Source organism: Emydura macquarii, unplaced genomic scaffold (assembly GCF_026122565.2).
Source record: "Emydura macquarii macquarii isolate MOO-44397 ecotype Brisbane River unplaced genomic scaffold, CSIRO-AGI_Emac_v2 contig_2365, whole genome shotgun sequence".
NCBI classification, from domain to species: Eukaryota; Metazoa; Chordata; order Testudines; family Chelidae; genus Emydura; species Emydura macquarii.
The window spans coordinates 4135324-4160454 of NW_027132502.1; the positions used below are offsets into that span (position 1 = coordinate 4135324).

Here is a 25131-nt window from a genome sequence, read left to right on the forward strand (position 1 = left end):
GGTCACACAAATCCCCCAGCACTGTAACTCCTGCGGAGAACTTCTCCCAGCAGGTGCTGGCTTCCACGTGGGTCCCAGTCTGGGTCTTTTGCACACCCCGAAACCTTTTCCTATAAGCCTCAGCTCAGACTTACACAGTGGAGCCTTCTTGAGCTGTTCCTAGTCCTCGGTATTGACTTTGTCCATCTGGCCGCCCGCCTCTCTGGCTTTGGGACCGACTAGGGGGGTCAGACAGCGGAGCTGGGCTGCAGGGTCAACCTGGTTCAGACCACAAGCCTTTCCGAAGGCAGTGAGGGGAGCATCTATCTCCCCCACCTTAAACTGGGGTGACAATTTGGTATCTAGGGTCTCTGCGGAACTGGCATCTCAGGCTCTTTCCCCACCGCTCCCTGGGTCCTCTTGCCCCTCCGCTTCTCCACCTCCAGTTCACGCTTGTGCCGCTTCTCCAGGCTCACTTCTCTCACCGCCTGCTAGCCTCCGCTGCTCTCAGCTCTCAGCTCCAACACCCCCCGCCTCCGATCTGATGGGTGCAGGCCCCCTGCTGGATGGGGAACCGGGTCCTGAGGATGCTCTGCTGCTGCCTCTGCTGCCTAGGTCACTTTCGGACCCTCCTGGAACCCTGCTCGGGTCTGGATGGTACCTGCTTCTTGCACCCATCAGCCTTCTCCAGCTGTGCAATCGTGCTGAGCTTCGCAGCATTTAGCCCTCTCCCCCTGGGGCTGCAGGGTTAGAATCATAGAATCATAGAATATTAGAGTTGGAAGGGACCTCAGGAGGTCATCTAGTCCAACCCCCTGCTCAAAGCAGGACTAACCTCAGCTATATCATCCCAACCAGGGCTTTGTCAAGCCTCAGCTTAAAAACCTCTAAGGATGGAGATTCCACCACCTCCCTAGGTAACCCATTCCAATGCTTCACCACCCTCCTAGTAAAAAACTTTTTCCTAATGTCCAACCTAGACCTCCCGCCCTGCAACTTGAGACCGTTGCTCCTTGTTCTGTCATCTGCCACCACCGAGAACAGCCTAGCCCCATCCTCCCTGGAACCCCCTTTCAGGTAGTTAAAAGCCGCTATCAAATCCCCCTCACTCTTCTCTTTTGCAGACTAAACAAGCCCAGTTCCCTCAGCCTCTCCTCATAAGTCCTGTGCTCCAGCCCCCTAATCATTTTGGTTGCCCTCCGCTGCACTCTCTCCAAATTGTCCACATCTTTTTTGTAGTGGGGGGCCCAAAACTGGACACAATATTCTAAATGCGGCCTCACCAATGCCGAATAGAGGGGAATAATCACTTTCCGTGACCTGCTGGCAATGCCCCTCCTAATGCAGCCCAATATGCCATTAGCCTTCTTGACAACCAGGGCACACTGCTGACTCATATCCAGCTTTTTATCCACCGTTACCCCCAGGTCCTTTTCTGCAGAGCTGCTGCCCAGCTCGTCGGTCCCCAGTCTATAGCTGTGCATGGGATTCTTCCTTCCTAAGTGGAGGACTCTGCACTTGTCCTTGTTGAACCTCATTAGATTTCTTTTGGCCCAATCCTCCAGTTTGTTGCGATGTCCTTCTTAGGGAGATGGCTCGATGCCATTTTCTTGCTGTCTCCTTTGACGGCCCTTGTTGTACTGCTGTAAGTCACTTCCTGCAAAATACTTCTTGTGCGTTCAGCATCCCACCACTGCCACCCCCTGGCATGGACCCACAGGATCGGTGCCATGGCCCCAGCTCTGGAACAGACTCTGGGAGGCCCCCAGGGATTCATCCCCCTCCAGGGTGAGCCCTGCGGCCTCGCCACCTCCTCAGGCTGGACCTCTGGGCCTGCAGCCCCCCTGCTTCCCACTGGGAGCTCCGCTCAGCGAGTCCCACTGCCACAGACCCTGCAGGGAGACCGGTTCAATCTCAGGGGGCAACGCACCCCTCCGCCAGCCCCTGCGGGCGCTCAGCCAGTGCCGGTTCCCAGACGGGCTTATTAGTCGACTGGACACAGCACAGGCAGTCCTTGGTTAGCCCAGAGAGAAGGCCTGGGCCATCCGGGGCAGCCCAGAGCCCCCAACCCTGTCCCGCTGACCTCTCTGCGTCCCCGACTGCTTCCTGCAGCCCACCCAGCTCCCACCTCACCCCCCAGGCCACTGTTCTCCAGCCGAGCACACACGGCTGGGCTTCCTGCCGAGCAGGGCCGACCATGGCCGTTGGTCGCTAGGTATCAAAGTCCCAGTGGTTGGATTTACCATTGTCTCCTCAGATGCTCCACTGATATGGGGCCCAAACCCCAGGCAGCCAGGAGCCATTCACCCCTCAGTCTCCGAGCCTCTGCAGAGAGCAAGCAGCCCTGCTCTCCAGAGAACAATGCAGCATATAGGAGAAACTGAGGCACACATATAGGGTAAACTGAGGCACGCACAGGCTTCATAACCCTCACATGGGGCAGGACGCCACCCTCTGGGACTCTCTACGAATGACTCCCACAATGGGGTCCCGGGAGAGAGGCTGTGCTATGCTCCTGTCCACCTCGGTGCAGGGCTTTCCCTGGACAGCCCGTATTTTCTCCTCCTGCCCTCCCTGCCGCCTCAGACCCTCAGTCATGTTCTCAAGCCCCCTCCTTTTAGACACTGTTCAGCCCAGTCAGACAGCTAGGCTGGTGTCACACTCTGCTACCCCTTACCTTATAGAAACCGAGCCGCCGGGCTGTGTCATAAGCCCTGTACTGTTGGGAGGGATGGGAGAGTCTCCTTTAGCTCAAGAGGCAGGGCCTGGTGTTGGGGGCCGGGTCTGAGTTCTATCCTTGCTGCTGCCGCTATTCGCTGCCAAGTAGGCGGAGTTGTCACCAACCGTGCCATGACAACGCAACGTCCCAGCAACTTGTGCAGGAGCAGGATTTGCCCCGGGGTTCCATCCTGGCTCATCGGGAGGAGGACAGGGTCAGGTGCTGGGCCTGGCCCTCAGCCCTGCCAAGGCAACCCTGTTTTTCCAGCTGCTCCCTCTCAGCCTGCAGAGGTGTGGCTTTCTCCCAGCCCCGAGGCGGATCTGGAAGGAGGGCACCAGGAGCATGTCATCATCACACACAGTCACCCGTGGGCCCAGGGGCAGGGCAGAGCACCAGCAACTCCGCCCGCTAGAGATGGCCGCGCCAGCGCCATGCCAGCACCCTCCTTGCTGCAGGGGGACGTGCAAAGCTCAGGCCCATCGGGGCCAGGAACTAGAAGTGGCAATGCAGCCCCAACTCACACTGGGAGTAACCCTGCATCCAAGCAGAGGACAGACGGGGACGCAGCTGGCACCGGATCCAGGATACAAGTCAGCACGAAACAGAAACTCCCTGGAGTGATCAGAAACCTCCCTGGGGGAGGGAGGAGAGAGGCGGCACTGAACAACCTGCCAGTGGGTCAGGAACGGGCAAGGCCGAGAAAGGGATCCAGGCATCCGGAGTGCTGGGGAGTCTTGCCCCGGGCAGGCTGAGGCTCCTGGGCCAGATCGGAGGATGCTGTCTGCATGTCACACCAGGGGGAAATGGGTGTGCGAGCAGGGGGAAAAGGCAAAGCTCTCCGGGCTGGGCGGGTCACTTCTCTGGGCTGGAGCAGGTGTCGCCAGGGTTGGCACAGCTGGGCAGGAGTGGGGTCTCCAATCAGCAAGCCCCGGCCCCTCCATCAGCTTCCCTGTTCCCAGCGAGAGGCCTCTTGGCTCCTCAGTGGACACCAGCGATGTGTGACTTGAGCCCCAGGCGAAGAAATGCAGCCACCTCTGGGGCGGAACGCGGCCGCAGCCCGGCGCACAGAGCGGGGTGGCCACCGAGCACCGCAGCCACAAGTGTATTAAAAACGCCTCCGGCTCCCCAGGCCCCGACGCAGCCACCTGCCCATCACGCCAGCTGCCTGGACTTTGCATTGGAGTAATTACCTCTCTGCCAACGCCAGCATTTCCCGGCTGGAGCCCTGCATCTGCAGCAACTTCATAAAGCAAGACAAGAGAGGACAGCAGCAATCGGCGGCTGTGAATTAGCGGGCCCCTTCTCCCTGGCCCCTCACCCCACCCCCCTGCCTCTGCTGGCTTGGACTCTGCCTTGTCCTCTAGCGCTCAGACATTCCCTCCCAAGAATAAAGTCCCCCAGTTCTCCCCGGCCTGGACCCTGCGCTCCGTGGGGCCCCTGACTTAGGAGCAGGTGATCTCATTTGCCCCGGGATGAAGGTGGAGGCAAAGGGCTGGGCTGTGGGGAACCAAGCCCCAAGTACCGTCCTGGCACGGCGAGGGTGCTCCCGGCGGGAGGGGCAGCGAGACGGGGCCAGATCAGCACAGCTACCCCGATGCGTGCCGGCCGGGGATCCGGCAGGGCAAATAACCCGCAGCACGTGGCCAGTGCATGGCACAAGCACTGACCCGCCTCCCATGCCCCCCCCCCCCGTCTGGGTGGGAGAGGGCCAGATGGGGAAACTGAGGCACAGAGCGGCCCAGTGAAATCCCACAGTCACCCAGGGAGTCAGTGGCCGAGGCGAGACTAGAACTTGGGCATTCCCGGCCCACAAGTCCCTAGGCCAGGTGTCCTCGCGCCTCCCCCCCAGGGACCCCTTGCGGCTCAGCTCCACACACCAGCTCCTGCCCTGCTCCCAGGTGAGCGATGGCTGGAGGGGCCAGCAGGGCAGCGTCCCGCAGGCTCCCTTTGCATTCGGCTGGGCCCCACCCTTAGGAAGCTCGAGGGCCCCTGCCCTAGATGCTGAAGCCTTCGGGGGCAATCCCTCAGTTCCTCCAGCCCCGGGCGCCCCACACCCTGCTCTGCCGGTGCCCCTCTGTCCTCTCCCGCAGCCCCCCAGCTCTGGGCTCAGCACACGGGGACCCTGCAACACTCCCCAGTAGTTCACACTTGCTCTCCAGCGGGTACTGGAGCTGGGACCGTCGTGGGGGGGGCTTTTCCTTGGGCTGGGCCAGAGGGGCCACGCTGAGCTGGACTGGGGGCCGCCCCACGCTGCCTTTCCCTGCCCAGGCTGGCACTCAGCTGTGGCATGGGCAGCCGGCCGAGCAGCACGGAGCGAAGGGGGCGGCTGGGCCGAGCCATCGGCCTGCAGGTGGCAGCAGCGTCCTCTCGCCTGGGGCCCGGCTGCTGTGGGGCGTGTGTGGACGCGGGGCCGTGCCCAGCGGGGAGGCTCCACGCCGCTCCCTCTCCCTGCGGTGGGTTCCCAGGCCTCCCCGGCCATCTGCTGGGCCATGACGACATGGTGCTGCATGCAGCTGGTGGCCTGGCAGTGCCCCACCTTCCCCGCCCCCCAAGCCGTGCCCGGGGGCCCCTGTCCCAGCCGAGGGAGTGCAGGGCCCCAGCCGGTGGGCCAGGAGGGCTGGGAGCCACGCAGCCGGCCTGATCTCACCGACACAGCTGCGCCGAGAGCCTCGCCAATTAGCTTAATGAATGGGTGGGGCCGGCACGTCAGCGAGCGGCCGTGGGAGGCCACGGGAGGACGTGTGGGGGGCACAGCCCGGGCTGCGGCCCAGGGAGAACACGGCACCAGCTGTGCTGCTCTGCCCAAGAAAGAGGCAGGCCACGCTTCCCCCACACGGTGCCCAACCCGCTTGCCACTATCCTCCCCTGAGGGGCCACCGCTGAGCCCCCAGGCTGGTCAGCCCTCGGCTGGGGGGCACATGGCATCCAGGGCGATGCAGACGCAGCCAGCAGGATCCGCATCGAGACCCGCGGAGCAGCACCAGCCGAGGCAGCGTGGGGTCAGTCCCAGCTGGTGGCTTGTTACTGTCGGCGAGGAGCCGGCAGCGTGCTCCACCCCAGCCCAGCCGCATTCTGCCCTCGGCGGCTGTGCTCCATCCCCAGGGCAGCCTTTACCCTTAGCCCCAAGGAGCAAGAGGGGGACGCCCAGGGCTACGCTCACCCTTATTTGATCATCATGTCACGGGGCCGGTGTCTCCCATTCGCCTTGGGTCAGGAGAGCCACGGGCTGCAGGCCAGGGCAGGTTGGTAGCTGGCTGCATTGTCAACACCACTGGTAGTTTAACCCGTGGAACTCACCGCCACAAGGTATCAGTGAGGCCAAGGACTTGGTAGATGACAATGACCCACTGGAGAGGGTCAGAATGTCTAGGGGATGCTAGCCCCACCCCAGGGATCAAACATGGGTTAGGGAGAGGGGCACCCGAGAAACCTCTGTTATACAATCCCTTCCCCTTCCTCTGCAGTGACCGGTGCTGGCTGCCATTGGAGACAGGACACCGGGCTGGCCCCTGTTCCCACCCGATCTGGCAATTCCTCCGCCCCAGATCCCAGGGGTCTCATGGGGGGACACAGAGCCAGGTTGAGAGACACAGACACAGCACCGCTGACATAAGCTGAGAGCAACTGACTGCATTCTGGGCACCTTCCCCAGGCCCTCGGAGCCTGCAAAGGGGGCGGCTGAAATCCCCCTCCCTCCACCCTGCAGGGGTCTACGTGCCCCCCACCCTGGCCAGCAGCCAGAAGCGGGGAGGGGCCGAGGTTGGAACATGCAGAAGCAGCATCAGTTGTTCGGGGCCTTTCATCCTTCCCTTTGCCCCTGTCCCAGTGCCAGCAGCCCCGGCTTGCTCACCCGCGGCAATTACAGCGCTTTGATCCGCCAGAGAAGCGGCTATTATCAGGGACACATTGTAGGACAATTAAGGCCCATGCAACACGATGTCATCATCAGCCGGCTTGTGTGCAGAGCCGGACAAAAACCAGCTGCTGCAGGCCCACGGCCCCGCAGAGCCGGGCAACGGCCCACACTCCAATGTCCCTCCTGCCCCAAAAGGCCCCCTGCCCCAGTCCGGACAGAGCCGGGCAATGCACCCCCCAGCCCACACACAGCTGGGGAGCAGGGACACACACACACACGCACGCGCAGACGAGGATGCCAGGCTGTGCTGGGACCTGCAGCCAGCGGGGCGGTGCAGGCAGCAGAACGGGGGTTAACGGTGCCTGGGGGAGGCGCGGGGTTAGGGACAGCCTGGGTTCGGACGCCAGGCTGGGGCACAGCGGTTGGGTGAACGGCCCAGGGCCGGCTGGGGCCCCACGTTGCTCCTTAGTTCCCATCGTCCTGCCAGCAAAGCCCAGCGGTGTGGGGCGCCCGGCTGAGACGAGCGTGGAACGAGGGAGCAAGGGGGGGCGCGCCTGGCACACGTAGCCTGGTGACCAAAGCCACAAGGAGCCGGAGCCGGGATCGGCCAGGGAGCAGGGCAGGGCCAGGCTGCGGCCCTGGGGAGAGACCTGTGATGAGCGCCCGCGGGCAGGCGGAGGGGTAGGCAGGGAGCCGGGCAGGGCTGGGGTCTTAGCAGCCCAGAGGGAGCAGGCTCGGAGGCAGCACTACACATCAATGGCCTGGCTGGGGATCGTCCCCAGGGCAGGGGGCCCCATTACTCCCTGATGGGGATGGATCTGGCCCGGAATCACCCGGGAGCCCCATTGTCTGGGTTGTCTAAGCCTAGGTTCTGGGGCTTGGACGGGCAGAACCCCCCTGCCCCAGGAAGCCCCTGTCTAGTCCCAGCCCGAAGGGATCTGCTCAGGTCCCTGTGTCCTGAGACTCGCCAGGCTGAGTTCTGAGCCCCCTACAATGCTGCTCTCAGCGCGTGGAGGGTCCGTGATGCCAAGCGGCTGGCCTCAGGGCGCACGGAGCTGTCCGAGCTTCCTCTGCTCTCCATGGCCCCCAGCTAGGCCGCTGGTTCCTGCACTTCCCGGCATTGGCCCCCAAATGTCCCGGTTCATAACACCCCACTGCTGACAGCCTCTCCGCCCTGGGGCGCTGCAGCAGGGCAGAGAGCGAGCACCGGCACCGGCTCTGCTGCAGACACCTCCTGGTCTCGCTCCCAGTCACTGCTGAGCTGGGCTGGGTTCTCTCGGCAGCCCCTAGCTCCCAGCACCTCGCGCCTGACTCCTGAGGATGGCCGTCCCTGCACACCTGTGCTGTGATTCCAGGATGCCAGGCCCTTCCTATATACAGAGGTGTCATCAGAACCTAAGAGCTGCCCTCCTGGGTCGGACCAGAGCCCATCTGGTCCAGTATCCTGTCTCTGACAGCAGCCTGTACCAGAGCAGCAGGGGGAGTGTACAGAACAGGGCAAATCCACCCCTGGCTTCTGGCAGTTAGAGGTTTAGGGTCATCCCGAGTACGGGGTTGTGTCCCTGACCATTTTGGCCGTTGCTGGACCTGTTCGCCAGGAACTTCTCCAGGTTTTTTCTGAACCCCGTTATACTTTTGGCTTTCACAACATCCCCTGGCATGGAGTTCCACAGGTTAATTGTGCGTTATGTGAAAAACTAGCTCCTCTTGTTTGCATTCAAGCTGCTGCCTATTCATGGCATTGGGTGACGCCATGTGAAGGGGTAAAGAATATGTCCCTAGTCATTTGCTCCACCCCAGTCACGGTTTCATAGACCTCTGCCATATCCCCCCTCGGTCCTCTCTTTCCTAAGATGAACAGCCTGAATTGCTTTAGTCTCTCCTCGGGCGGGGGCCGTTCCATGCGCTTGGTCATCTCTGTTGCCCTTCTCTGAACCTTTTCCAGTCCCACTACATCCTCGTTGGGATGGGGCGACCAGACCTGGACCCGGTCTCCCAGTGTGGGCCCCCACCTCCTTATGTGCTCTAGATACACAGAGCCCTCCTCCGGCTCCATGGGCGGACAAGGCAGATGCAGAGGGTGGGGGGGGGGTCTGAAGGGGGCACAAGGGCAGGGTGGGGGGGTGGGGCCAGTGAGGTGTGGGGAGAATTGGAAGGGCCGGCAGGGGGCCCACTCGGTTTCCAGTCAGGCCCCGTTGTGCAAGGCGCTGCTAGGTCAGGAATTGCAGACAGGCGGGGGGCACCCCGCTTTCCAACGCCCCCCACCTGTCTGCTCCCCACATAGAACGCCACCTCGGTCTGCTTGGGGTTTCAGGGCTCCTCAGGCTGGAGTGGGGTGTGTGTCTCTGCAGCGCCTTGCACAACGCAGCCCGACTCAAAGCCCACGGAGCAAGTGGGAACCTCCACTGTCCTCACTGGCCTCCGCTTGGCTCCTGCACAGCCCCACCCGAAAGACAGCACGGCCCCTGCACCCCCAGGGGTTACCCCCCTCCCCCTCCCAAGCACCAGGCCCTGCCATCCCCGGCGGATCACGGGACGGCGCGGGTGCCGTGGGCACGGTGCAGCCTTGCGTTCTCAATCATTTTGGGCGAGCAGGTGGGCACAGCGGCCCCGGGGCCTTCTCAGGATTTGCTGACGCAGCCGTTCTCAGCCCGAGCCCCCCAGCCCCGACGCCAACGGCCGGGCCGTTCGGGGGCCCGGGCCCCAGGTCCGTGCCGGGGCCGCGGTGATGTGAACTGACAACAGCGGCTTGGCGAGGCTCAAAGCGTGAAAATGATCAAGCCAGGCGGGTCGCCTGTGATCATTAGGGGGACGCTTTGATGGGGCCGCCCGCTCGGGGGCCGGGAACAATGAACCCATTCAGAGCGGGGAAGGCTGTAGCCAGGCCCTTGCTCCCAAGCCAGCCAGCCAGGGCCTGGCGAACTCACTACCCTAATGAATTCCCACCGGATCCGCTCTCCACCCGCCCCCCGTTTCCCGGCACCTTCGCTCCCCCTTTCCCGGCCCTTCCCCACGGCGGGGCCCTGGCACCACCGCCAGGCGCTGCGTTAATGAATTCAGCTGTTTGTGTGTCCCCGGCATGGGAACGCGCGGCCCCGGCCCCCCTGGGGCACTGTATATATACAACGCCATTCGCCCCGGGGCTCATTGTTCCCCTGTCATCTCCGGAGTAGACAGTGCCTGAGACAAGAGGCGCGAGGGGGGAACCCCTGCACCGGCCGGGCTCCCAGCACAGCAGCCAGGCAGGCGGAGGGGACGAGCTGGCCGGGAACTAGCCCGGCTTCCCCCCTGCCACGCCATGCTGCTGCCGCTGGTCTGCCTCCTCCAGCTGACGGCTGGAGCCCCCCTGGGCAAGGAGCTGCACCAGATGCCAGCCAGCGTCCTGCAAGGTCAGTGCCTGTCCCAGCGGGTCACCAGTTCCTCTGCTGCCCAGGCAGAGCCCCACCGGGCAACCGGGCTCCAGGCAAGGGGCTCATCTGCTGCCCGGGGGCTTTGCTTACAGGATTGGTGCAACTGCCAAGCGGTGCGGGGTGGGAGGGCTGGGAGCCAGGACTCCTGGGTCCCATTCCTGGCTTCGGGAGGGAGCAAGGTCTAGTGGTTAAAGCCAGGACTCCTGGGTCCTACCTATCCCCAGCTTTGCCTCCTACTCACCTGGGACTGTAGGCAAATCCCTTCGCCCTCTGTGCAACAGCTTCCCCATGGGTGTGATAGGGCAGCCCCCCCGGGAATCCCCAGGGCTGCGTGGTTCATTGTAAGGGCTCGGGGCTCCCGTCCTGGTGGGTTTCACCATGCCCACCCCAGGCTGTTCTGCGGCAGCTGCTCAGGCCCGTGGGGGGCTCTGCAGGGAGAGGAGGGGCCGTGGGGGGAGATGAGTGCGCAGGGGCGTCCCCCCACCCTGCATGCACCTGTTGGCTTTTGCGGGTTAATTGAAACGCCAGGTCCCGGGTGGACTCCTCCCTGCCCCTCAGCAAAACCCTGTACCGGGCGCGGGTGCCGCATGCGCCTGCCCCGCCCCGCCCGGGAGAGGGGGGTGAATTCTCAGGCGCAGGGAAGGGCTGAGCCCCGCTCGCTCCCCCTCACGGTGAGCCTTGGACTGGCCCTTTGGACCCTGGCCCCCGGACCGTGCCCTGAAGTAGCTCCTGGGAACCGGAGCATGACCGTGACGGGCAGCTGGATCTCACAGACGCAAACACATGCATGCAATCCCCCCCAGCCCCCGTGAACACCTCCTCCCCCAGTGCAACCCCCACGCAAACACCCCCTCTCCAGTGCAACCACGCATCCGACCCCAGCCGAAAGGGCAGGGAGCCTGGCTCCTGCACGGCACATACCCACGTCGTTTGGAGGGCTGCCCGGATGGGCTTCATTGGCGTCTCTGCGCCCGGCCCCAGGCCCGGCCCCCCCCTGCTCCCAGAGCCTCGCACGCCCCACTCAGCCTCTAGGGGCCTGGAAGCAGCTGGCGTGAAAGCCATGCACACAGGGGAGCCGGGACTCCAGGATCCAATTCCCAGCTGGGCTACCTACTCACCTGGGTCCTGTGTGTGCCAGCTTCCTCCCGGTGTGATGCTGCGCTGGTGGGGGGGCTTCCATCACCCGTGGACCCTCCCACCGCCAGGCATCGGATGGGCTCCCAGCCGGGAAGCCAAAAAGCCCATGTGCTCAGGAGATGCCCAGCCCAGCCCCTGATCTCCCCGGCTGCCAGGGCCTGGCCCTGCCTCCCAGGTCTGTGCCCTGCACTCACTGCGCCTGAGTCACAATCACCCAGAGGCCCAATGGAGAGAAGAGGGTGGAACTCCCCTGGGATCCCCCTGCGTGGAGGGGCGTGGTCAGGGGCAGGGAGGGGGCGTGGTTAAGGTGCAGCGTAAATTAGAGCAGCCCCAAGGGAAGGCAAAGGGGGCTTGGCACCCCTGTCCAGGCCAGGGGGCTGACCGCCGGGGCTGCGGGCTGGGGATAACGGGGCTCTTCTCTCTGCAGTGCTGTCCAGTCGGGGGACGCTGGTCCTGGAGGCTGCCCTGAAGAGCGCCCTGGTGGCCCTGGAGGGGGCGCTGGCTGAGCATGAGCGGTTGGTGCAGGAGTGCGGGGAGTGTGCGCCCTGCCTCTTCAGGGACTGCGGCAACCGCAGCGGGGAGTGTGTCCGTGAGTGCCCTCTGCCCGGCCACACACACCAGCAGCACGAGCCCCGGGGCCTGTCCCCTGCTCAGCAGCAGCCCCACTGCAGGGAGATCATTGGCGGGGCAGAGCGGGGTGACTCGCTGGAGCAGCCGTGGCCCTGCCGTTGCCTGCATCCTAGGCACTCCAGCGAGCGACCCTACAATAACAAAGCCGCGCAGGCGGCCTCACAGCTCTCTTGCTAACACCAAGCATGGGGGCTAGAACGACCAACCTGTGCTGGGTGGGCAGCCCCATCCCCCACAGACAATCCTACAACCCAGTTCTCCTGAGAGACCCTACAATAACAAACCCACATGTGCGCAACCCAGCTCTCCTGAGAGACCCTACAATAACAAACAAAGGCCCACGCAGTGGGTGTTCAGCCTGCGTGACGGGGGAAGAACTGGAGGGCGGGGGTGAGGGGCGATCCGGTGGCATGGGGCCCCGGCTGACAGTCCAGCCCACTGCACAGCCCGGGGGCAGGGAGTGGGCTCCGCTCTCACCGGGCTCCTTTCTCCCCAGCCCCGGAGGTCCCTCCGGCTCCCCTGCCCAGCTGCAAGGCGGTACTGGAAGCACAGGCCACCCCGGAGCAGCCCGCCAGGAACTGGGCACTGAGCAAGGCCTGCGCCCCCTACCAGCATCTGTGCCGTGACGCCGACCTGGGCCCCGACGCCTGCATCCGCCTGATGGCCGGGCGCTGCCAGCTGCGCCTGCAGGAGTGCAGTAGGTGCCAGCCCGGCCCAGGGCCAAGCGGGGTGGCTGCCGTGTCCCTCATTTGGTGCCCACCTTGTCTGTGGCCAAGGGGCTCCAGGCCCAGCTCCCCCGGGGCCCCTCAGAGCAGGAGCTGGAGGGCGTCACCCCCCGGGGCTGAGCCCAGCCCCTCCACAGCAACCCAGCCCCAGGAGCTGGTGCCGAATGCAACTCGGCGCCCACCCCGCTTCTGGTCTGCTGTGCCAGCTGCCACCCGCTCAGCTGCGTCCTCAAGGCCTGCAGGGGGCGCCGCTGGGGCCGGCTCGGGCCGGTTTGATGGAGGGATCTCAAAAGAGACCCTACAATAACAAAGAGGGAGCCCGGCCAAGTGGGGAAACCCCGCTGGGTGAGTGCCCTGTGGCGCACGGGGCCTGTCGCAGGGCAGAGTGCAGGGAAACAGGCCCGGGTCACATTCTGCTGCTCAGAATTGGAGCTGGGCTCCAGCACTCAAAGCTCTGCATTGTAGCCCCCGTCCTCTCCTCAAGGGACGGCACCAGGGCAAACCTCGCCCTGCCCCTGCCCACAGATGGGAAAGAGCCTGAGAGCCTCCAGGCCCCAGGCTGTCACTGGGGAGCCACTGAGTGGCTGGGTTTCGCTCGTGGGAGACCCTACAATAAACAAACCACTCTGCACAGCCCCAACACACAGGAGACCCTACAATAACAAACACCAAATGACAGAGAACCCCCCTGGCCTGGGCAGGAGGCTGATTCCCGCGGGGCCTGGGAGGTCGTGACTGGGCCCAGCAGGGGAGGAGGTGGAGGGTCCAGGAGGCCCCTGCAAGCGGGTGGCCCATGTGCCAGGCAGCCCAGCCCACCCCTCTTGTCCCCCCGCAGGACTGGAGAGCGACACGGGTGATCTGAACAGCCTCTCGGACCAGCCGGCGCCAGGTGAGAGTTTGCAGCCGCTCGAGGGATTTTGGGGCCACATCCCATCCCAGGTGTGGGGCGGGCACGGGGGCAAGGTCCGGGCCTCACCCTGCTGCCAGGCAGGGACGTGCCCCAGCTTCGACGACAGATGGTGATGGGGCAGAGACCCCACGGGGGCAGGGGTATCTGCCCTGTCGGGTTCACCCGGCCCGGGCCCCGCTTTCTGAGCTTGTAGCTCCCCGTACCCTCCGTCCAGCCCGCCAAGTTTGGCATGGGACCACAGCGCCACAGCGGGCAGCTGGCAGGGCTGTGGGGGCTCCCGCGGCTGCCCCAGGGCCTGGCTGTGCGTGTCCCCGGCCCAAACGCGCACAGCGGGTCCCTGGCATGCCGGCGCACACACGCCATGCAGCCCTGGCGTGCACACACGTGCATGCAGCTTGTTAACTGCAATTAAGCGTGACAGCTCCATGAAGACAGGCCGCCCCCCCTCCCCGCTCTTGGCCCCCCCGCCAGAGCTAGACCCACCCCTGCAGAGCCCCGTTAAAGGAACAGACTCTCACCAGCCCCGGTTCGGTCCTGTCCCAAGTCTGAGCGCTCGGTGACCTCTGCAGATATTGGGGCAGAATGGGAGCCTCGTGTCATGAAACGCGCCGGACAAAGACAGCAGGGGGCTGCGGGTGGGGAGTGGGGGGCCTCGGCAGAGCTGGGGTGGGGGAGCCCAGGGTTGAGTAGCACTGAGCTTGGGGGGCTGGGGGGAGGGACGGTCTCCCCCCTCCCCTCCTCTGATCTCTTCCCTCTCTCTTCCTCCCCAGGGATCTGTGGCCAGGGGCTGGTGGCCCCCAACGCCACAGCAGCCCAGGGCAAGATCGTGGGGGGCAGCGTGGCCCCCCGGGGCGCCTGGCCTTGGCTGGTCTCGGTGCGGCTCGGCGGGGAGCTGATGTGTGGCGGGGCGCTGGTGCGGGATGCCTGGGTCCTCACGGCTGCGCACTGCTTCACCGGGTATGGCTGGGGCCAGCCCCCGGGGGCACGGGCAGTGACGGGCACCTGGCAGCGGACCTCGGGGGGGTGCAGCCGGCCGGTGCCAGCCCAGCGCAGAGAAGGACTGGGCTGCCCCAGCCACAGGGCCTGGCCCCGGGCGGTTCGGCTACCAGAGGCAATGGGGCAGCCTCCTCCCGGCCACGTTCCCCTATTGCCCCCTGCAGCGGGGAAGGTGCCTGGCGCAGGACAGCTGAGCCCCAGGACAGGGGACCCCGAGGGGCCCGGACCAGACCCCCTGAGCGGGGCCTGGCTCTGCCTGGGGGGCCCCCCTCAACCCCTGCTCTGCCCCCCCACAGGAACCGCAACGAGCTGGCCTGGACGGTGGTGGGGGGGGACTATGACCTCGCCAGGCGGGACGAAGGCGAGCAGGTGCTGCCCGTCAAGCGCATCATCACCCACCCCAAGGTAAGAGGGGGGGCCCCCTCGGCCTTCCCCCCACCTGCCTGCCCCAGGCGCTGGCACCCCGCATGCCCCCTGACCACCCTCTGCCCCTGGCACCCCAACTGCCCCCTGCCCCCCAATCCCCAGCCCCAGATCATCCCCTCACTCCTCCCAGCCCCCCGCTTCCCCACAGCCTGACCCCCTGCTCCTCCCCCTGCAGTTCAACCCCAAGACCTTCCACAGCGACGTGGCGCTGCTGGAGCTGGCGCGCCCGGCGGCCCCCTCAGCGTGGCTGAGCCCGGTGTGCCTGCCCGACGGCCCCCAGGAGCCCGGCCCGGGGACGCCCTGCTACATCGCTGGCTGGGGCTCCCTCTACCCAGGTAGGTGGGGGGGGCGGCACTGGGGCCGGTGCTGCCCAGCGCTCACCTGCGCCCCCTTCTGGTGGGCCCCCTCCCAGGGGCGTGGGGCTTGGGCCAGGTGCTTTCCCTGCCGGAGCAGCGTCCTCTGCAGGCCAGTGGGGTCCCAGCCAGCTGGGTTCTCCACCGTGCTGGGACAGGGCATCTGGCATCTCAGCCAAGCCAGCCACCAGGCACTGCCCACACGCTTCCCAGCAGAGCCCCAGCAGCCCAACCCAGAGCGGGGCATGGCCCTGGCACTGCAGACAAGCCGGGCATGGCTCCCTGCTGCCCAGGCAGTGGGTCCTGGCACCACAGGGGGAGGGAGGCTACCTGGGGAGGGGGGGGCAGCAGCCTGCCCATGACTCGCTCTTTGCCCTGGCAGAGGGGCCGTCGGCCGCGGTGGTGATGGAGGCGCGGGTGCCGCTGCTGAGCCAGGACGCCTGCCGCAGCGCGCTGGGCAAGGAGCTGCTCACCAGCGCCATGTTCTGCGCCGGCTACTTGGCCGGCGGCATCGACTCCTGCCAGGTAACGGCTGGGGGGGGGGGGGCAGGGGTGTGAAGGGGGCGCCCCCCCCACATTGGGCCACGCATGGAGCAGCCACTGCTGAGGCCAGCTGTGCCGCTGGGCTCCACTGAGGGGCAGAACCAGGAGTGGGGCAGGGCACTGGCACAGGCCAGGCAGGAATCCTCCTCCTGGGTGTGAGCTGGTGGCAGAGCCACGCATGGAGGGAGGGGGGCTGCTGCCTGGGTAGGGCAGGGCAGAGTGGGGGGCTCCCGGAAGGCTGGGCACAGATTGCACCTGGGCCAAGGGGCGGCTTCTCCTGGGTCCTACTGCTGGCCAGGGCCTGCCCATCACCGTGCCTCAGTTTACCCTCTACCCAAAGGGGCCAATGGCAGGATGGGGCAGGGTGGAGGGGCGATCCCTCATGCTCCCTGGACACCTCAGAGCTGGTTCCTGCTCCGTCCGCCCCCGCTGCATGCCAACCTGTGGCTGCGTCTCCCCCAGGGAGATTCCGGCGGGCCCCTGACATGCCGGGAGCCCGGCTCGCAGCAGTCCGTGCTGTACGGCATCACGTCCTGGGGAGACGGCTGTGGGGAGCAGGGCAAGCCGGGCGTGTACACCCGCGTGACAGCCCTCGCCGACTGGATCCGCCGCCAGATGGACAGTGAGTGCCGCGGGCGGCTCGGAGGAGGGCAGAGCAGCCTGAGCCGCAGGGCCACGGGCGGGGGAGTGGCGGGGCGGGCAGGCAAGGGGCACTGGCTGGCTGGGACCAGGCACTGCAGGGTATCATGTCAGCCGTGGGGGAAGGGTCCCAGAGGGCAGCGCCAGGGCTGGGAACTGAGTCTCTGCAGGCAGGACAGGAGGATGCGATGGGGCGGTGCCCGGGGCTCCCCCAGGGATGGGGGGCAAGAAGGGGGGGCTGCCGGGGCTGTGGTCCTTTCTCTCTGTCCCTACCACCTTGCCCTCTTCAGAACTGCCCGAGAGCAGAGAGCCCACCTGCTTCGAGCTGCTGGCCGCATCCCAGCTGCCCGGCGAGCGCCAGAGCGCGGCACTCGCCCGCCTCTGCTCCTTCTACGCCCGCTCGTGTGCCCCACCCCTGGGGCAGCCCGCCTGTGCCCGCGTCGCCGAGGAGACCTGCAGGACGAAGAGGAGGAGATGTGGTGAGTGGCGCAGGGCTGGGCACTGCCAGGGCACAGAGTCTGCGTGTTGTGGGGGGACACCGCACCCCCAGCTACGGCTTGAGGGACACACTGAACTCCTGGCGTGAGCCGTGGCCCTGGTCCTCTGGGGCCAGCCCCTATAGCTAACGGGGCAGCTGGCAACACACTGTAGGGGCTGAGCGGGACAGGGAGGGCGCAGGGCACCCCAGGGCCAGGCCACTGAGCTCAGGGGACAAAGGCTTTGCTGAGTCAGGACCGTGCCAGCTGCCCTCCAGGCCCTGGCGCCAGGGACGCCGGGGGACGGCCCCTTAATGCCCCGTTCCCCGCAGAGCTGCGCTCCTACGCCCAGACGCTGCTGGATTTCCTGCGCCGCGCCGAGGAGTTCTTCCGAAACCAGCTGGATTTCACCTTCTTCACCCACACCCTGCCCCGCTTCATGGAGCAGCTCTACGGGAACCTTTTCCCCGCCCGGGCGCGCCGGGCCACGGCAGGTACCCTCATCCCCCCAGATCTGCCACTTTCCCCGCCCGGGCCACGCCAGGGATCCCCCTCTCCCCTTCGGGCCACGCCAGGACCCCCAGATCTACTACCTCCCCAGGCCAGGCAGGGACGCATTCCTCCCACTGCCACCCCCACCTCCCCTGCCTGGACCCCCATTCCTCCCAGGAGGGGAGGAGTAAGCTGGGGGCAGACGTTGGGATGCTCGCCCCAGCAAGTCACTCGCCCCAGGGGGGCTGCACTGGGCATGGCCATGCCCGGTTCGATCTCAGATGCGTTGGCACCGTGGGGCCTGCCATGGCATTGCCCTGCCTTGCGCCACAGGGCCCGGCCCTGGGCTGTCCAGCTGGGCCTCTGGCAGTCTCAGGCGTGCCGGTGCCAGCTGTGCCACCCAGCTCACGGCAGCGGTGCTGCGTGTTGCCAGCGGTGCTCTGGCAGCATACGGGTGCCAGGGTCTGGGGGAGCCTGCCCGCTCCCCACAGGCTGGTTGGAGCCTCTCTCTGTCTCTGGGGCAGGATCCGCGGCTACCAGACACCCGGCCCTGCGGGCGAGGCGCGAGCTGGGAGGAGCCCTCCTGGCCAGTGAAGGACCAGGTGATCGCAGAGGTATGCCCACCCCGGGGCCCTCGGGATGGGACAAGGCGCGGGTTCCCACCTCCCAGCCCAAGGGGGGAGGGCTGCACTGGGACCCCCCGCTGCAGCTGAGATGTGCCCAGCCTCCGCCGTGCCCCGTCGGGGCAGAGCCAGCTGGAACTTCTGCCAGCTGGGCTCAGTGTGCCAGGTGCCCCCTCCAGCCCAGCAGGCCTTTCCCTCTCCACCCCACAGGTGGGGGGCAGGGCAGCTTACCCGTTCCCCCTCAGGGGTCAGGACGGTGCCAGGTTAGGGGGTCATCAGCCCTGCTTCCCAGCGCTGGGGACCCCACTGCCCTCTTGGCTGGCAACAGGGGCTTCGCTTCCCCTCCCCGCATCCCCGACAGCCCCATGGCGTTACTGTGCGCCGTTCGACGGCAGCTACCCTGCACCCCAGAGGTGGCTGCAGCGCTCCTTGCCCAGCCCGTAGAACGTGTCAAGCCCTTTCGGCCCCCTTGAGACGAAAAGCAGCAGGGAAAAGCCAGTGGGCGGGGCTGGAGGATTTCGGGGTCCCTGACTGCCCCCCCGCCCCCCGCTCTTGGTGCAGGCTGCCCAGGGCTGCAGGAGGCGGCGCTGAAGGTGCGCACGGTGCGGGAGCTCTACCGCTGGGTCCTGCAGGTGCCGGAGGGGGACCTGGCCATGACTTTCCAGGAGGTGAGTGAGCCACGCCCCACGGGGACGCAGGGAGCTGGCCGGCCACCCTGGGGCCAGTGCATGTGGGGTGCAGAGCCAGCCCCCAGCACCGCGCCCTGGCTCCTGCTGCTGAGAGACCTGCCCCCCGCCGCTGTTCCCCCTACCCCCACGCTGGTAACCCCCGTCGGCCTCTGCCCCCCCCCCCATGGCTACCCCCCAGCTGTGTGGGGAGAATCTGTCCCCCTGTAGTGGCTGGCCCACGTGACAGACAGAGTCTGCTCCTGGGGAGCCCTTGAGCTCCAGCCACAGCACCAGCTTTTTATCTCCACGCGTCCTGGGTTCAAATCCCGCTGCCAGCCCATAGGGCAGGCTAGATTGACCCCAGCAGGGAGGAACAAGCGCCCCCCTACCCCCCCACTCAGAGGAGCCACTGAACCCAGCTGCCCCCCCCCCCCCAGGGGCTCCCTCGTGGCTCCACAAAGGGGGACCCTGAGCAATGGGTCTCTCCCCACCCGGGCGGCACAGACAGAACCGTTTTCAGGGCCCTGCGGCTCCGCGTCCCCTCCCGCTCTATCACGCCGCCCCCGCCTCCCCACAGATCCTGGTGGACCCGGGCTCCAAGAACGCCAAGGGGCTGTACAGGGCACGGGTCCGGGCCACGGTTGGAGGGAGAGCCACGGCCTTCCCCGCCCTGGTGGGGCTGGAGAGCGACGCGCTGTACCGCAGCATGCCCAGCCTCATTGCCCTGGCGCTGGAGGCTTTGCAGACCTAACGCGGCCCCCGCTGCCCCCAGCCGGCTCCCGGGGAACGAGCCGTGAGGCCTGCTCAGCGCCCGCCTGGAGACGGAGCAGCGCCAGAGCCAGCCGGGCCCCTCGGCGCGGCCAGCAGGACCTGGCGTGGGCACGGCCCATTGCCATGGAGATGGCCAGGACCCCCGAGCCAGCTCCTCACCACAAGCCGGGGGGGGGCAGCCGGAACGGGCTCTCCTGTCTGCAGAGCTGGGTCCTGAAGGGCTGTAACCCTGGGTCCCCGGGCCAGCCCCAGCGGCGCCTTTCCCGGCCAGTCACCAGAGGGAGCCGCCTCCTTCGGGGTGTCCCGGCTTCTCCCTGTGGGTGCGCGCCTCTCGCAAGCTATTTATTTGTACAAAGAAAGGGTTATTTTTGAAATATATTTTTTTAAAAATCTGTTTGATGGTAAATAAAGTGTCAGAGAAAAACCCACAAAAGCACCAAAATGGGACGGGGGGGGGGGGGATTTCACCCCCAGGCATCGCAGCCAGGGCCCCCCCAGGCTTATATCCCTCCCCCCCGGCCATCGCAGCCCGGGGCCAGTCCCCCTCCCGGGGTTTTATCCCCTTGGGCATTATTGCCGGGGAGCCCCCTGGGATTCTATGCCCCAGGCATCTCAGCTGGGTGGGGCTCCCCCTGGGGTCTGCCTTCTACCCCCCCCCCAGACATCACAACCAGGTGGGGGCATTCCCAGGCCGTCTGCCCTCCCTCCATGCCCCCTTTGTCCCCTGCTCTCACACCCCGCCCTCCATGCCTCTCTGGCTCCGGGAAGGGGATTGGATGCCAGCACCGGAGAGGTTATTGCTACAAGCCGAGGGCCCAGCTGTCGGGCGAGCGGTGAGTGACGGAGAGGGCTGGGCCCAGCGCTGAGCATGCCAGCGCCATGGGGGCCCACGCAGCTGCTCAGCCCCGTTGGGAAGGGTGCCGCCTGCCCACAGCATCAGAGACAGCTTCTCCCTACACCTCCCCCCCACCCCTCAAACAGCCACGTGACCCCCTCGGTCACCTCCCCAGGCACCCGCTGCGGTCGCCTCTCACTGAGGGAGTGCGGGCTAGCGGTTAGAGCAAGGGACTGGGAGTCAGGACTCCTGGGTTCTCTGGGGAGGGGTGAGCACTAGTCAGAGTCGGGGCATGGGAGCCAGCACTCCTGTGACTCTCCTCCCAGCTAGAGCGGGGAGTGTGGCCTAGTGGTTAGAGCAGGGCTCGAGCTTCAGGACTCCTGGGGTCTCTGCAGCTCTCCCAGTGACTCGCCAGTTTCCCCCACATCAAGCGAGAAGGAGAAGAGCAGGGTACTCCAACGGGGGGAGAGGGGATGTGTCAATGGCTAACACGTTGAGCTCCCCGCTGAACAAGGCGGGCTGCGCAGAGCTTCAGGATTCAAGGGAAACCCTTCCACCTCCTCTCTGACTGCCAGAGCCCTTGGCAACCCCAGCCCGGCCCGGCCCGGCCCCTCCCCAGGGATCCCAGTGAGGTGCACAGAACGGGCCCATGCCGGGGAGCAGGACTTACCGACCGGGCATGGGCAGGGAGGTGCAGCTGGCATAGCAGGCTGGCAGCTGCATGCCACCCCCAGATTTAAAGGGACAGGCTGTGGCAGGCATGCTGGGAAATGTTCCTCCAGAGCCAGCAGCCCGGGCTAGCTGCGCCACTGGAAAACCGGGAGCTCTGGGGCTGAGAGTGCCGTGGGCGAGGGCCAAGGACTGGAAGACGCAGTGGGCGGACTCTAGACCAGGAGCCTGCACGGTCATGGATCCCAGCTGGTCCTGTCTCCTGTGGGCTACTGCCCGCCCGCTGACACCTGTGGGCATTGCCCACCAAGGAGCGGGCACACCAAGCAGCGGGGGGGCCAGGTGTGCTGCTCCCTCCCTGCAATCCAGACTGGTGTGAAGCTGTCACCCCAATTCCTCACTCCTGGGCCCTGACTTACCGCACTGCTGTGTGAACCACCCACTCCTGGGTCAGCCCACGCCCAGCCTCCTGCGAGTAATCGGTCCGTGACCTAGTGAAGAAGCATTGCTGGCCAGGAAATTGACCCCAGCCACCACCCCCAGTTCCAGATACAACCCTGGGAACTGCCGTCTTGCCGGGGTCAGTGCCGCACACTGCATCACTTACATTTGTCTGCCAATTTACCAAAGAAATTGCTATGCACCAGCTCTGTCACTCTAAGCGAGGGCTCTGCACACACTCAGTTCACATGCAGGGTTTTACATTAGACCAGCAAATAAATGTATTGATTACAGTAAGATTTGAAATTAATCTACATCAGATTATTAATAAATCAAGGAGTTACTCACACAACTGAACGATAAATTGTATCCTAAACCAAGGTTAATATTCCAGTCGCTTTCAATCTGTGACGTTTGCTTACCACACAGGCTGCTTGCAATACATCTTGCAATCAGGCCTCCCGTCCCTGTGAGCAGGTGCCAGTCTTTGATGTTGCTTGGAAGATAGATTTCAGGGGCGAGCCACTAGACAAAGACGCCTCAGCTTTTGACAAGTTTCCTCGACCCCCCCCCCGGGGCCAGGCGATCGGCCGTATCCGGCCATGGGCGGGATTTTTCCCTCTCCTGAGGGAAAGTGCTCAAAGGTGCTTAGACCAGTCCATTGTTCCCGTGTGCATGCCTCTGCGGGGCGTGGAAACACCGCTTTGTGCTTGTCTGTATCTATTAAGCCATGCGAGACACACGTTTGGGGAGGGGACACAGCAGCGTTTCATAGCTGTGCAGACGTAGGACATTGCAGGAGACATGCTACCATAACAATAACGTTCAATCTGCCACGAGCATCCCAGAAACACCGTACGTGGCGCACACCGCATCAGACACCACAGCTACACTGGAAGGGTGATGATGAGTGATACACCATAAGGGTATACCATGGGGTACAGCATGTCCCACCAGGCTATCGTGGGGCAGAGCCTGCAGGCTGCTCCTCTCACCTCCTGCATGGGCATCACACAAGCCCCTTGGCGATGTGCCACAGGGAGCAATCCCACGTGGGCAAAATGCCCCACGGTCTGAGGTGTGCCCCTGTGTGCCGGGGCACTCTACTCACCGCAGGTGGCGCCTCCTCCTGGCCATTCTGGGGATTAGCGCTGCACAGCCAACACCCTTCCTGCATTGTGCCTCCACCCCACACGGTCTCTTTCCCCATCTGTGACCCCATCTCTCGCTCCAGGAGCCGCTGCCTCCTCTGCGTGACTCGGCACATCTCCCTCTGCCGGGGCACCAAAGCCCTTCCATACCCCAGGCTCTCAGGGCAGCTTCTCTGCCACCTCCCCAGGGGCCAGTAGGGGAACCCTGGCCCACCCAGTACACCAGGTTCCAGTCCAGGGACCCTGCACCGGACCACTTTCACTCAGACCCTGTTACTCCTTCCAGTTCCCCCATCTCTGGGTGGGTCTGCTTTAACCCCCTTCACCCCCAGGGACTGGCAAACCCCCTCTGCTAGCAGCTTCCTGGCTTTATAAGCGCAGCCCTGCGCCTCCCCCAGCTGGCCTTCATCAGCTGCTTAGGCCTCAGCAGGCCCTGGCTTTCCTCCAGGTGCGGCCTATGGTGAACTGGTCTGATTCACCCCTTCAGGCCCTGTGCCCAGAGGACACCCCGTCGCACCAGGCCTTCCCCCTGTGGTCACCCAGAGATCCCCACTCCAGGGCCATGTGCCATCCGCCATCCGCCATCCCAGGGCAGAGCTCTGCGAACACTCCCCTGCCAGCCCCCCAAAATGCAGCTGCCCCCACATTCACAGCGTCCCCGGGGGAAATGGAGCTGCACTGCACAGAAAACTAACGCCAGCCAGCGCCAGGCAGGAGGGACAGCCGTGGCTTGGCCGGGGTGCCCATCTGGAGCCCCTCCCGGCGGGGTCCGTCTGTGGGGCTGGGCACTGGGGCTGTGGTCACCTCTCTGTGCTGGGCTCGGCGTGGTCAGTGCGTCTATACTCAGCGCCGTTTGGGAGTGGCTGGCGCTCAGGGAGCGTCCCGAGGAGCTATGCCTCTGCAGCCTGGGGCCTCACCCTGCAGCTAGATGGGTGTGGGGGAGAAGCGTGCCAGCTGTGAGCGCCAGGGGAGGTGCACCAGTGCCCCCAGCCTTGTCCCCTTGCCCACAGCACTGAGGCTGGGGATCCTTCCTTCCCAGATCTTGGAGGGGTGGGGGGAGAAGGGGGGAGGAGAAGGGACAGGGGGTGTGTGCCTGTGTGCCTGTGCTGCTGGAGGTCCCCTTAGAGGCCCCAGAGATGTGGGCTGGGGGTTCTTTCGGCCCCCCACTGGATGGCAGGGCCGTGGCACCATTAACAAAAAGCGCTTTGCTCCCGCCTGTGTGGCAGGCGTCTGAGTTAAAAAGCACAGCGTCTGAATAATCACTTCCCCTCTCGGTGACTTGGGCGCCCAGCCTTGGCAGCTCTGGCACTGCCCATCTCACTAGTGGGCCGCAGGGCCTGCCAGGCAGACACCGCCTGACTTTCCAGTGCGAAAACCAATCTCCACGTGTCAGCAGCTACCGCTCCCCTGCCTCCCTGCTTCTCAGCGTGACTGACCCCCCGGCCAGGAATGTGGACATTTTAATATCTGTGTGATGCCCATGTGTGCCTCAGTTTCCCCCTCCCTCGTGCTTTGCGTTGCTGTGCACTGAGAGTATGGGGACGAGCCGGGGCGGCTGAGTCACATGGAGACCAGAGGCCTTAACAACCACGTCTACACCTGCGAAAGCCAGCATGGCAGACGCAAAGCCCGCTGGCCGGGCCGTCTGCCCCCACCCAGAGGAAAGGCCGGCCTGGAGACAGTGCTGACCCACAGAGCCCCGCCTGGGACTGAGCCGGGGGGAGGCGATGGCCCCCACCTCCTTGCGGGGATGCAGAGGAGAGGCCCCGCGCTGGCGAACGAAGGGTGGCCAGCGGCTGGGTTAAGAGTCAGAGAGAGAGGAAGGACGCCAAGATGGCAACTTGTGCAAAGCCCTGGGCTGAACGCTGTCTAACCCTTGCCCGTCTGTGCCGGCCGGAGGCCTCGCCGCGGCTGGGCACCCGGGAATGGGGCCACGGCCCCCTCGTTTTGTCGAGGCTGCTGGGGACGCCCTGGGAGCACGGCGCCCCGAGGGGGCGCGGGATGAGCCCCTGCAGGGGTCTGGCGTGGCTGCGGGGAGTCACGGGGGCCCGGTCCTGCCCCTGTGGAACTGGGTCCAGCCTGCTGCAGGGTGTTATAACACTGAGCCCGGACCCTGTGGATCCCTCACACCCCCAGCTCCTGCCCAGGCTCATGCGTCCTCTGCCATGGCTGGGAGCTGTTAGCCCCCTGGCCTGCCCCCCACGGGGTGGGGTGGATCAGCTGCCCCACAGCCCAGCCAGTCCCAGCTAGGGGCTGGGCTGGCCCGAACAGAGCAGCTCCACTCTGCAGGCCTGGTCCTGGGGGGGGGCGCCAGGAGCCATGCCGCGATGGGGGTGCTCTGCCCCTCGGCGTGATGCCAGCAGGCCCAGCCGCCCCCTCCTGCCCAAAGCAAACCGAGTCCCCGCCCCTGGCGCGGGGGTAGGGGGAGGGATGGACGTGTTGCTATTTTCTTCCCTAGGGCTCCCCCACCTGCCGCTGTCCATCCACATTCCCAGCTCGGGCGTCCGGCCTGCGCCGCAAACCCCAGAGCCGGCAAGGGGCTGGCGGGGGCACCAGCGCCCGCAGCAGCAGCAGCATGGAGAGGCTGGTGCTGGAGCTCGCTCTGCTCTGGGCCTTCGCCCTGTGGGGTAAGGACGTGGGGCTGCCCTTAGAGCCCCCGGCTCCCTCTGCTTCCCTTCCCCC

General features: G+C 65.4%; 1 protein-coding gene across 1 annotated transcript; it reads left to right on the plus strand.

Annotated features, from left to right (window-relative positions):
* The first annotated feature begins 9852 nt into the window (after positions 1-9852).
* PRSS56 (serine protease 56) lies at positions 9853-19333 on the plus strand. The gene is made up of 14 exons (XM_067561049.1): positions 9853-9943; positions 11529-11690; positions 12228-12428; positions 13292-13345; positions 14137-14323; positions 14659-14767; positions 14964-15123; positions 15524-15666; positions 16147-16306; positions 16614-16802; positions 17132-17293; positions 17816-17905; positions 18476-18582; positions 19160-19333. The coding sequence occupies exons 1-14, from the start codon at positions 9853-9855 to the stop codon at positions 19331-19333; spliced, it is 1989 nt and encodes a 662-aa protein (XP_067417150.1).
* Positions 19334-25131: the final 5798 nt, after the last annotated feature.

Coding starts and splice junctions, on each gene's coding strand:
- PRSS56 (XM_067561049.1), top strand. CDS start 9,853: ATGCTGCTGCCGCTGGTCTGCCTCCTCCAGCTGACGGCTGGAGCCCCC. Junction 15,124..15,523: donor CTGGGGCTCCCTCTACCCAG/GTAGGTGGGGGG, acceptor TTGCCCTGGCAG/AGGGGCCGTCGGCCGCGGTG. Junction 16,307..16,613: donor GATCCGCCGCCAGATGGACA/GTGAGTGCCGCG, acceptor TGCCCTCTTCAG/AACTGCCCGAGAGCAGAGAG.